This window comes from Fundulus heteroclitus, chromosome 20 (genome assembly GCF_011125445.2).
Source record: "Fundulus heteroclitus isolate FHET01 chromosome 20, MU-UCD_Fhet_4.1, whole genome shotgun sequence".
Classification (NCBI taxonomy): Eukaryota; Metazoa; Chordata; class Actinopteri; order Cyprinodontiformes; family Fundulidae; genus Fundulus; species Fundulus heteroclitus.
Genome location: NC_046380.1, coordinates 4,639,665 through 4,653,084, shown reverse-complemented (window position 1 = coordinate 4,653,084; position 13,420 = coordinate 4,639,665). Strand labels below are relative to the sequence as shown.

The following is a 13,420-nucleotide window of genomic DNA, read 5'->3' as shown; positions in this document are numbered from 1 at the left end:
CAGCCAAATATTATATTTATGTTAAATTTATTAAACACTGATATATTAACAGGAACATAAAGTGCATTTGGTTCAATAAATTTAAGGTTTTACAAAAACCAAAAATGTGCCAAACGTCTGATTTTAGGGACGAAGGAGCTTCTAAAATCCTGTCGGCCTCTTCCTCGCTGTGAACGGTAATGGTTGCGCTGTAATCACGCCCTCTAGTGGTTGGGAGGTATATCGATATTGAAAGCCAGAATATCGATATTAAATTGTTTTTAAAATATCGATATTGATCTTTGTATCGATTTTTATGCATGGCCCTAGTGGGGGGTAGGGTTTACTTTTTTATGGAAATTATGAGAATAAAGTCATGAAACTGTAAGAATATAGTAGTAATTCTTATCAAAAAGTGCAACCCCCCCCCCAATAAAAACAATTGTATTGTGGTCATTGTTGATTACAGAAAATAAATGACTGGCTACAGATAATTAAATTTCCACAAAAATAAAATAAAAGAAAATTAGATTAGTTTCACATATTTTTGAGAAAAGGCATGGATTTTTTTCTGATGCTGAATAGTCATAGATTTAGTATGTGTGTGTGTGTGTGTGTGTGTATATATATATATATATATATATATATATATATATATATATATATATATATATATATATAAATATATAAATATAAATGAGAGTATATTTTGCATTATTTTCTGTTTATGCTGCAGGAAAAATAACAATTGAAATCTTTGCAGACAAACTTTGTTCACTTGCCAAGAACTTCATAGTTTTGTGCCGATGTGACACAAACAAATAATTTAATTATTCACATAAATTCCTCATCTCCTGCTATTAATGTTAAGACAGAAAGGCGACCTACTGCTGATTCCTGAACAAAAAAACCCCCAAAACTACTGAGATTATAAGCTGTTGTTTCCTTGGAAGGGAGCAAAAGCATAAAATAGTCGGTTTGTTTGTGCGGCACTGACTTCGCTCGTTGTTGCTGAAGGCCCCTCTGATGGACCCGCCCACTCTCATCTCGCCGTCTGAGATGTCCTCCAGGTCCAGCTGGCGAATGGGGATGGGCTGACGGCAGAGCTGGTAGCTAACCGGCTGGTTGTTCAGCGAGACCGACCTGGTGATGACCAGAATGTCCTGGAACAGAAACACGTGCAGCTTCTGCAAGAAGACAGAAAAAAACACAAGATATAATCCACATTTTATGTCATTTTGTTCCTTTCGCTTAACAGTTTTATCCGTCTACGCCTGTTGGATGTGGTTGGAAACTATTAACATTATAAAAATGTGAAAAAGCATCCAGATTTTAGGAAGCAAGCTTCAGTTTGTGGAGAGAATCATAAACACTAACGAGTCCTCTGTTGTTCTTGAGCTCGCCGTGGCAGCTGAGGGACTTGGACCGATCGATGAGCTCGTCCCTCTGTCCGTCCTCCGGATACAGCAGACGGTCCTTGTAGTACTGACACTCGGACTCTCCGGTCCGCCTGTTGATGTCTGCCACCACATCCTGGACCATCAGCATCTGTAGAACCAGCAGCACAAGACAGTTGTCCCGTCCGATTCCTCCAAATTTGCCACAAACCACAACAACTACATTCCAGCTGCTTGGTTTCTCACCAACAGCGAGCAACTCCTCCTTTTATCAAACATTTAATAAGAAAACATTGCGTCAGCGTTTATTTTTAGGAGAACTGTAGCTCAGGTTCTGCAGGAAGTAGAATTAGCTCAGAGAGTCCAATGAAGGCCAACCAGAGAGGAAACAGACACTGGGGCAAATGACACAATGTCAAGGCACAATGCCTCTCTAAGCTGTGGGTTTAGAGAGGCAACTGTTGCTGCCCATCAATGTTCGAGGGTTCATAAGACCCATAAGACCCATCAGAATGTGAGAAATATCCACATTTCACACACCTACAAATCTCCCAGCAAATTCACACCAAGATCAGAGTGTAACATAGTCGTAGAAATTACTGAAAACCAAAGCGCTCTAACTTATGGAGTGAATTTTGTTCCATTATTGTTGCAAAAAACACATTTTGTAAACCGAAAGTCAAAAACAAAAATCCAGAAATTAAACTTTAAACAGTTTTAAGAGTAGCTTTGCTGTTTTCTCAGGTTGTTTTTAAATGTTTAAATTTTATATATATTTTATTTTTTCAACATTTTTCAAATTTTATGTTTTCAAATTTCTCTTTTTTCAAATTGAGTTTTACAAATTGCCTTCCTTTCAAATTATGTTTTAAAGGATTGCGTTCTCTTCACTTCTGGCGCTTGCCGTACATTGACCAATAAAAACGTTGCTGACGTCCGTGCTGACCAATAGAAATGCGTTTTTGCTCCTCACTCCAAAGGAAAGCCCGCCCCCCTAGAAATGAAGAGAACGTTCTCTGGAAACCCCAATTCGAAATCAACACAATTCATAAAACTCAATCCGAAAAAGAGAAATTTGAAAAAATTTAATTGGAAACATAAAATCTGTAAAATAACTGGAAAAAAAAAAAAAAAACAGCAACGTTACTCTTAAAACTTTGTTTTGATGGAGAAGTTGTTCATAGTTTCATTTCTGAATTGCAATTTTCCCTAATATCCATTTACAGGATGTGTTTTTCTATTATTTCCATTTAGAAAATGTGTTCTTTGGTTGCAACAGTAATGGAACAATATTTATAAATAAATTTAAAGCAGCAAAGTCTTCATTTAAGTAAAACTCATTAGATAAATCTCATATTTTCTAAGGAATTAAAGAGAATGTAAAAATGTGGTTCATAAAAGAATTAAATTCGTTCAGAGCCACAAATGTTGCCTGGCCTTTTGAAAAAAGACAAGTAATCATTTTTGATAAAGATCTACTGTAGGAAATATGTTGTCATTGTTAAAGAAACGCCATTTTATGCCTGTTTTGTGGTTTAAAAAATGAGGATGGACGGGATGTTGATATTTGTGGATAATGATGTAAAAACAAAATCAGTTTCCAACATAATGAAAAAAATATTGATTTAAAATTAAATATTACTGGCACTTTTAGCATCATTATGTTGTGAAAATTAAAAGCAATTAGTCCAAGAAAAAAAACCTGCTAAAACATGCATTTATTATCATTATTACATTTAAATACCATAATAAAAATCCAGAGCCACATGTTGCAGGCCACTGCTCTAACCAGATGGTAAATGCCTTGAAGCGACGGAGATAGTGCTTTCCTATTAACAAGCACCATATTGGATTATATATATATATATATATATATATATATATATATATATATATATATATATATATATATGCAATTACCTTCCACTACACTTTAATTTAAATAGCTTCTGTCCAAACTTTATTTATTCATTTTATAGTAATAGCTACCTGTATATCATGCTCACAATTCTGCCTACAGTAATAGCCATCTGTACATATATTCATAGTACATGTAAACTCTGTTATAATAACAATCATCTGTATATTATGCTATTGTACATATCTGTAAAACTCTATTTATAGTAATATCCACCTGTACATTATATTCGGTACATATCCAGCTGTAAATTTAGTTCACAATACTAGTTATCTATATATTATACTCATAGGACAAATCTATGAGTAAAATTCTGTTTATAATAGTATCCATCTTTATATTTGAGTAAAAATCCATGTCCTGTACTTATGGAACCATTGTTTATTCTGCACTTGCTGCTATTGCACTTCTGGTTAGACCTAAACTGCATTTTGTTGCCTTGTACCTGTACCTGTGTAATGACAATAAAGTTGAATCTGATCTAATATTGCTTTGACTGCTCCTCAGTCTTTATGACAACAATCGACCTTTTAATTACCAAGAGCTCATTTTTTTGGAGTAGGGACAAAGTTCGAGGCGTGTTTCCCCCTCACCGCTTCCTCCAGGTGTTGCCGGTCCGGGTGGTCGTTGGGGGTGTGCTTCAGGATCTCTCTGAGCAGCAGCGGGTATTTCACCAGCCGGCTGCGCGGGATGTCCAGGAAGTTCCACAGGTCCAACTTCCTGCTGAAAGGCGACTGCAGGCAGCGCTGCAGAAAGTCCTGGACCCGCCGATCCTGCTTCTTCTGGTCCAGCAGGGCCTTGGCCTGCACCTGGTTGCTGCAGTACGGCGTGTAGGACGAGAGACAAGGCAGCTGAGGGGACAAAAAGCCGTCACCTTTCTCTCTCTGCCAGCCAAGAACTTTAAATGTGAAATCAGAGCCGTTTCTGTTTAGAGAGACGCTCACCCATCCGGTCAGGATGTGTCCTACGTTTTCCGTGGACCCGTCAGGTTTTCTGGCGTCTCGCAGCCGACTTAGCAGGTCTGAGAAGAGTCAGAAGAGTCGTTTTGCCGTTCAGTGATTGCAAAAAATCAGAGCTCTGTGAATAACGAGTGTTTTAAAACACAGAGACAGGATGTGGAAACTATTCCCATGTCATAAAACACACAGAGAGAGAGAAAATTATGTTATACTGTTGTGGTTTGTGTGTGAAATACACTGCAAAAACGGATCTAAAAATAAGTAAAATGTTCTTAAAGTTTGTGCATTTATCCTTGATTTGGGCAGGTAAATAAGATCATCTGCCAATGAAGTGAGTGTTTTGACCCCTAAAATAAGATAATTAGATATCCTGCACTTGAAATAAGATGATGGAGATGAATCGTTCCTATTTTAGGTGCAGAAATCTTATTCCATTGGCAAATCATCATATTTACCTGCTCAAATCAAGGACAAATACACTAATTTTAAGAACATTTTACTTATTTCTAGTTCCGTTTTTGTAGTTTATATCTCATTTTTGCTTTAATAAGTATTTTTCAGACAAGGTCTAAAGCAGGGGTGTCCAAACTTTTCTTCATCTGGGCCAAAATTGTCAAGTCAAAAGTCCTGGAGGGCCATAAATGCACTTTAAAGACAAACTCAATTTATTTAAACAGTATATTGTGATTTAAAATCGTTTTCTGACCTGTTCCACAAAATACGAGCATGCGGTATTTTAATTCAAGAAATTAGTCAGATTTTCTGTAGAAAGTGGATGTGTTAATTATTGTAGACCCAAAGCTTAAAAAGGGTTGTCCGCGTTTCGCCTCGTTAAGAGACGGCCATACGGTTTGCTGATTCTTTTGGGCTCAATTGAAAAAAATAAATAACAAAATCAGCAATCAAAACAGGATTTGGATCAATCTTTAAAAAAAACGCTTCCTGTGTTTTAATGAATAATATTTCAATGCAAATTTTGGTGCACCAATGTCTGCATTTAAGTAAAAGTCATTGGATAGATGTGGTCTTACTTACCATGAAATTGAAGGGAATGTAAAAAAAAAAAAAAAAAAAAGTGAATATTAAAAGACATTTTATGTTGTATGTGACATTTTTAATTGTGAGATTTTAACTTGTCTGTAATAATGTAATAATTTAAAATGATAAAAGTCTCCATCGGCAACAAACCACTTGTGCCAGTGGGCCAAATCAAGCTTGAATGGCTTTTGGGGGGCCGCACAAAATCCATCCGAGGGCCGCAAACGGCCCCCAGGCCACAGTTTGGACAGCCCTGGTCTAAAGGAAACCTTCTCACCTCTGTGGGGTTTTCTTTCTTAGTGAACTTTACTAGTTTTAGGCCGGTTTCTTTCCTCCAACCAGACGCTGAGACAAGAAGGTTAGCTCTGGTCGCTCAGAGCTCGCTGAGGATCGAGGAAGTTTGAAGACGAGGAGGCAACCTTATTGATATGTAAAACTGATTGGTCTGTAATCTAAAAAGTATTCCATCTATTTAAAAAAAAAAAACGGATCTTTGTTGCAGGAACAGAAACACAGACATAAAGAGTAGACACTTCAACCAAAGATTTGACTTAAATGTTGTTTTTGGTAAAGGTAAAATAAATGTAAACCTTTTTGTAGAAATAAAAATCCAGTTGTAAGATGTAAAAGAGTCACTAACATTTTGCATTTTACTAGATTTGCTTCAGAGATTAATCAGATTAACTGTTAGGTAGAAATGCTCCTCAGTTATCTTGTGCAACAAATGACACCTTAGCAGACCTGATAGTCTGTTTCAGTCAAAACTGCATGCTCAGTATGAGGGATTGCTGCAAAGCCATCAACAATGCAGACGACTGTCCACTGTGGCTCTACGCTCTTTCAGGAGGAGTGAATGCTGCTTGGAGAGACTTGATGCAACCTGCTGGGTTTCCTTAGAGAGGAAACTTTCTCACCAACCTGGAGGATCTGATGGAAGCTGACTTTGGAAAGAGCCTTGAGATGACGTGTTTTTCACCTGAATTGCTGCTATATAAATAAAACTGAATTGAATTGAATCAGGAAACCGCCTGTTACCTTCATGCAGGGGTATCAGTGAATCCAGAGTACCGAAGATCTGGTTCAGTTCTTGCTCCGTCATGATGGACAGCTTCAGCATCGGGTCGTGGTACGCCTGCGGAGCATGCACGTTAATACTGGGAAAAGGCACCTCCACCACCCACTAGACAACAAAGTCGTTAGTTGTTCACCTTTTTGGCCAACTTCAGATCCTCCACCAAGTCTTGTTCTCCTTGAGCCAGCTCAAAAATAGCCTGCAGGCAGGTAGGAAAAGACAAATAAAAGAGACTGAACATACATTTGAGGATTAAAACAGAAGTATCTAGGATCTTTTATAGAGAAACAACAACACACTGATGGGAACCACCTGAAAACACTGCAAAAACGGGTCTAAAAATAAGTAAAATGTTCTTAAAGTTAGTGCATTTGTCCTTGATTTGAGCAGGTAAATCAGATTATCTGCCAATGGAATGAGTATTTTTACCCTAAAATAAGATAATTAGACATCCTGCACTTGAAATAAGATGATGGACATGAATTGTTCCAATGTTAAGTGCAAAAATCTTTGGTAAATCAGCTTATTTACCTGCTCAAATCAATACAAATACACTAATTTTAAGAACATTTTACTAATTTTTAGTTCAGTTTTTGCAGTGAATGATTGTGTTTACTGACCTCCTGCCTTTTAATCTCTTTTGGACTCAGAGTCTGAGTTGCTCCCACTCGGATGTCGAAAGTCTCGCTCCACAGCTTGCTGTCCCGACGCTTGGAGGCGGGCGCTGTTGCTGTGGCGACCCGCGGTGCGGTCATGCAGGCTGAGACGTTGGAGACGGTCGCCGAAATGGTGCGCGTCTTCATCACGGACGATGAAGAGGACGAAGGAGGAGGAGGGGGAGGAGGCGGAGAGGCCCTGTCTGCTCGATTCTCATTGCGGAAACTGATGGAGCGCTGCAGAGATAGAAACTGGAAAAACAGGCGACAACAGGTAATTAAACCTGAAAAGATTAAAAAAAAGAAACCATCTTTTTTCTCACTGTCTGACTGAATTAATAACAATCACGATCACCTTTAGTTTTCATTTCAACGAAACTTGTTCTCTGCCTTTAACCCAGGGGTGTCAAACTCATTTTGGTTTAAGGGCCACATTCAGCTTAATCTGATCTCAAGAGGGCCACACGAGTAAACTCATTGCAAGATTAAATAGAACTAATAAAAGTGGACTTATTTTTATATTAAATTAATTTCACTTTTACACAATATATTATGAATAACCTCAGCGTTTTTAAGAAAAGTATGTGCAATTTCAACAATACTTTTACTCAGTTAAACATTTACTTGTGCATTATGCATAAGAACTGATCACAGTGATTATACAATGTTGAAAAACATTTATTCAAATTTTTTGGAACTTAAAAACACTGTCCTACACTACAAAATACATCAGATAAAAATTAAGAAATTATTTAAAATCAATTTTCTGCATCTGAAGCTCAGTGCTACCATCTGCTGATTAAAACACAGCGCCCCTCGTGGACAATATAGGAACTGCAGATATTCAATTAAATTAAGTACATGTTTTTTTCAATAATTGTTTTATCATTCTCTTCCGTTTATCTCCTCTTTCTTTCACCTTTTCTTTTTTTCTTCTTATTCTTCCTTTCCTCTCCTACTCTCCCATTGTAGTGTCCATATCATTTGAGATATTCCCCGCATGAATCATAATAAAACTATTCACATTCATAAATCAAGCAGAGCACTATGGCAAAAGTAGTACTGCTCCACTTGTGAAAGTCAAATTTGATGAGCTCTTTTTGGCATTAAGACAACAATTCTTATTGCCACATTGCCAGACAGGACACTGGAATTTTATTTTATTTATTTTTTTAATAATGATAATGCATTCAGCCACCGGGCCGGACTAAATTGTCCAGGACCGGCCCGTGGGCCGTATGTTTGACACCCCTGCTTTAACCCATCCATTAGGGACTCTGGGTGTTTGACACTGAAAAAACAGAACTAAAAATAAATTAAAATATTCTTGAAATAAGTGTATTTGTACTTTATTTGAGCAGGTAGATAAGATAATCTGCCAATGGAATAATTTAAGACTTTTACACTTAAACTCATCTCCATCAACTTATTTCAAGTGCATTATATCTAATTATCTTATTTTAGGGGTAAAAATGCTCTTTCCATTGGCAGATAATCTTAATTACCTGTTCAAACCAAGCACAAATACACTCTTTCAAGAAAACTTAACTTATTTTTAGTTCTGCTTTTGCAGTGAAGGGAGCATTCTGGGGGCTAAGGGTCTTGCTCAGGGACCAAAAGTGGCAGTCTGTGGGAGTTGAACCCAGGACCTCCAGCATTAAAGAGCACTGCTCTAACCACTGGGTCACCTTTTTCTGTTTTAGGTCTGTCAGGTGGAACGGACGCGCCGTGTTTTGCTGCAGGAGGGACTGGTGCACTTCACAAAATAAAACTAAATGGTTTAAAAAGCGATGGTCAGAGGTGTCTAAAGTATTCACATCTGTTACTCCAGTAGAAGTATAGATAATAGGGTTTAAAAATACCTCTGTAGAAGTAGAAGTATCAACTCAAACCATTTACTCAAGTAAAAGTATAAAAATACTGGATATAAAACTGCTTAAAGTATTAAAGTAGAAGTAACCCCAAATGAATGATTAATCCTAGCGGTTAATCAAAACAAATGAACAAAAAGAAGGAAAATAACAAATAATCCTAAGAATGCAAAGTTCTTCTTCTACGTTTTATTCTTCTTCTTACGTTTTTGTTGTGGCGTTTGCCAAACAACTTGGTGCAGTACCGCCTCCAACCACAATCAAAATCAATCTATTCGGGTGGCGCTATTTATCTTGCAGTAAAATTGATTCTGTCGCAGCAATGCACGTATGTGGTATACATTATAGGGCAGGACGATACAGAAAAGAAGCATGTTGATAAAATAGAAATCATATTGATCGGTATTGATAATTATCAACAAATTCTAAACATATATTCTAAGTGCAGCCCTGGACTTTTTATGCTCTTGCTTAGTGACCTATAAAGAACACACATGCACTAAATTAAAAAGCAACCCTTTATTCAACCGACTTTTTACCAAAACTGCAAGTTTTTAAAAAACAAAAAAAGAATGTGTGCTATCTGAACTCTTTGAAGGGGACGGAGCTTGGTTCCTTGGTCTGCATTGTGATTGGTTGGGAGGATGTAATGATGTAATATTACACTGCAAAAAGGAACCTAAAAGTAAGCAAAATCTTCTTAAAAGTAGTATATTTGTACTTGATTTGAGCAGCTAAATAAGACTATTTGCCAATGGAATGAGAATTTCTACCCTAAAATTAGATAATTAGACATCCTGCACTTGAAATAAGATGACGGAGATGAATTGTTCTTATTTTAAATGCAAAGATCTTATTCCATTAGCAAATAGTCTGATTTACCAGCTCAAATTAATGAAAAATACACTAATTTCAAGAAGATTTTGCCTACTTTTAGTTCCCTTTTTGCAGTGTAGCCTACATGATAGGCTAGAATGCAAAAGGATGGAAAACTGTTATTCTATTGAACTTTTTATTGACCCTTTTTTTCCCCTATCATCAATATACATCTATCGATCGATATATATTGTTACTGAATTATCGTCCAGCCCTAAGACATAATAAAAACTGTTCTGCTAAAACCCAGGAAACATTTTCTTGGTGATTTACCTGCAAAGTCTGACTGATCCTCTTCAGCGACGTGGCCTTGACAGGAGGCAGCAGACTGGCCAGAGACGCCACCCTGGGGGCAGGTTTGCTGCGCTTGGTGCTCGCCTCCTGGATGAGACAGCAGAGAAAGAAAATCTTCACCTTCAGGAGTGAAAGTCAACGTTTCAGCGATTCACGTGTTTCTCAAGGCAGCATGAAGACTGCAGCTCTGAGAATATCTGCTCACAAAGACTGAACGTCTAATGATGACAGGTTCAGCATGGAGCTCTCTGCAAAATGAGAGCTTAATCTCCCTGAATGATGATGATGATGATGATGATGATGATGATGATGCTAGATTGATGGTCTTAGAGATTCAATTCAATAAAATTGTATTTATATAGCACCAATTCACTTTCCAAAGACGACTTCTTTAAATTGTTAGTGGTTTTAATTCTGTCTGATACAATGTTTTACAGTTTTCACTTTTCTAAATAGCATTTGCGGATGTTATTTATATAAGATGTTTAACATGTAATGTTTTTTAACTGTTTTTTATTGGTCTTTATTCTTATTTGTTTTAGTGTTTGTCTGTTTTGTTTTGCCAGGTCTCCCTTGAAAAGAGATTATTAATCTCAATGGGGGCTTTCCTGGTTAAATAAAGGTTTAATAAAAAAAAAAAAAAACAAGGTTAGGTGTTGATAAAGTATGTAAAGCAGAAAAAATATGAATTGAGATTCTGCTGAAACAAAATAATAAATAAATAGAAACATCTACAGTAATTAGTCATCAGCATAAAAATGGGGGTAATAAATATAGAAATCATGTAACTCCAGATGAAAATCAAGACTAAATTTAGGTTTTAATACGTAAAAAAAGTCAACCCGTTCAGAGACACTATCATTTTAGATGTAAATGCGAAATTTAAAGTTTGAAAGTCGCAAACAGCTATTTTAATTGAATATTAAAGATGTAAGATTAAACGGTTTTAAAATGTAAACAAATGAAAAACTGGCCTCATCACTGTTTCCAAATGTTGGTTTGGAGCATAAACCAAGTTTTGTCCTAATTCTTGGTCCAGTGACTCTCTGGGTTTTAATAATTGAATTGTTCTTCTGGATTTAATCACACTAAGAAACCAAGAGTTTGACATTTGCTAAATGACCAATCTGAATCAAACAGCAAAAAAATATTTCTCACATAAATGTGGACATACTGGCGAAACGTTTGAAAGGATTTGTGACCAAAGTCTCTGTTTCAATAAAGTAAAAGTCAAAAAACGACACAATTTCCAGTTTTTAGAGAGTTTGAAGTTTAATTTGTGTAATCTCACAGAGGTATGTGTATCCAGTCATCATGGGTATGAAAATTACCCATAGACATAAAACTATGTTTTCAAAAAGGCTTCGCAAAAGAACGGTACCGAACATGGATCCATGAGGTACGCCACAAAGCAAAGGGACTAAATGATGATTATTAGTCATGAAGGCAAAGTCAGAATACAGTCAAACTGCTGCTCTGGTGCCCATAATCACTAAAGAGTCAAGGAAAAAACTTCTAAGACAATAAAGTCTGCAAATAAACTACCAACGATGACAGATGCAGAGTGTGTTACAAGGAGGGGGGGGGGGGGGGCAGGCTTTTAGGTTAATCCTGAATAAATTTCTAATTATTATCTGCTGATCAAGGTCATCTCTCCTTGTTCAGCTACAGATGAGCGTTCACACTGAGCCTGGTTCTGGTTCTGCTGGAGGTTCTCCTCCCTGTTAAAGGGGAGTTTTCCTCTCCACTGTCGCCTCATGCATGCTCAGTATGAGGGATTGCTGCAAAGCCATCAACAATGCAGACGACTGTCCACTGTGGCTCTACGCTCTTTCAGGAGGAGTGAATGCTGCTTGGAGAGACTTGATGCAACCTGCTGGGTTTTCCCTTTCTGACCAATCTGTATATGTATCATGAATTGCTGCTATATAAATAAAATTTAACTGCATTGAACTTCTTACTCCTGAGAAGACAGTGAATGAGCTTTTCCCTCTAAGTGTGAGTAACTACAGAGCTCCCAGACGGCCGACGTCCGGCTGTTTGGGTTTCTCTCTCTGCAGGAAGCCGTCGCCGGGTTGTTTGTCCTGAATGTGCTCACAATGAATCAGTGCGCGTCTGCTTGTGCTCGGCTTTGCCGGGCAGAACACACTAAACCGACCTACTGGGATATAGAAATAAACTGGGTTTACAATTTCTCAAAAGGTAAAAAAAAAAAAATCTGAAAATGTTCGTTCATGATCCAAATGTGACAAACAACGGCTACTCTGCGAGGAAAACTGACTGATTAGCCTCTAAAGGTGCCAGCAGGAATTTAATGAGTCTATTATATAATGTATATAATGTATAAAAACCTCATACGTAATGAATGTTTTGGCGTTAACCGAGTGTTGCAGGCTGTGATTCTGATTCAATCTGACAAAGATCAATTCAACACAGCGTGTCCCGATTTGTTCAATCGATCTTCGGCCGATCAATTAGCTGGTCCTCTAATTACAGCATGTTCAGTGCAAACTGCCTTTCATCTAAAGACTTAATAATCACAATCTGTGGTGGGGTATGCATATATTTTCCATTTTCACATAAGTTTTGTTCATCTGTGTGTTTTATATATATATATATAAGAATTATATATATATATATATAAATATACAATATATATATATATATATATATATATATATATATATATATATATATATATATATATATATATATAGAGAGAGAGAGAGAGAGAGAGAGAGAGAGAGAGAGAGAGAGAGAGAGAGAGAGAGAGAGAGAGAGAGAGAGAGAGAGGATATATATATAACTAGAGGAGAAATCAGATTCTAGACCTCAGTTCCCATCAGGACAGATCATGCAAGATAACAATGAACTTAATAAATGAACAAGCATCTAAATTCAGACATTCATCCATTATCTATCTGTGCAGGGTTACAAGAGAGCTGGTGTTTCTCTCCAGCGGTTGTCAGTCTACCACAGAGACACACATACAAAAAGCAATTTGGACAGACCAATTAATTGATAAACAGTCATGTCTTTAGATGGTATGAGGAAGCTGGAGTACCCAGGGAGAACCCTCACATGCACAGGGAGAACATGCAAACTCCATGCAGAAAGACCGCAGGCCATAATATGAACTCAGGATCTTTTTTCCTGCAAATTAGCAACCGCACCTCACTGCAATGTAGGCAGCGAGAGATAAATAACAGCCGTAAAACATCTAATAAACTGTACGTAAGGTGGCAGGAGTGACAATATTAAGTTTGCTGATTATTCTTCAGGACCAAACCCAAGAGGAAGATTCCCTGGAGAACATTTCCAGGATTAAAGGACTGATGTCTCAGCAGGATCTGGAAAAAC

At 37.2% G+C, this 13,420-nt stretch overlaps 1 protein-coding gene across 2 annotated transcripts in view; it reads right to left on the bottom strand.

The window, feature by feature from the left end:
* The window catches only part of arhgef3 (Rho guanine nucleotide exchange factor (GEF) 3), a 37,723-nt gene that overhangs the window by 2,088 nt on the left and 22,215 nt on the right, over positions 1-13,420 (bottom strand). For both annotated transcript variants that reach the window (XM_036151604.1, XM_036151603.1), the window contains 8 exons: positions 10,040-10,147; positions 6,984-7,271; positions 6,500-6,562; positions 6,327-6,423; positions 4,239-4,315; positions 3,888-4,145; positions 1,357-1,527; positions 977-1,166 (listed from right to left, as the gene is read on the bottom strand). In XM_036151604.1, coding sequence (XP_036007497.1) covers positions 977-1,166; positions 1,357-1,527; positions 3,888-4,145; positions 4,239-4,315; positions 6,327-6,423; positions 6,500-6,562; positions 6,984-7,271; positions 10,040-10,147 — 1,252 coding nt within the window. The remainder of the gene's footprint in view (positions 1-976; positions 1,167-1,356; positions 1,528-3,887; positions 4,146-4,238; positions 4,316-6,326; positions 6,424-6,499; positions 6,563-6,983; positions 7,272-10,039; positions 10,148-13,420) is intronic.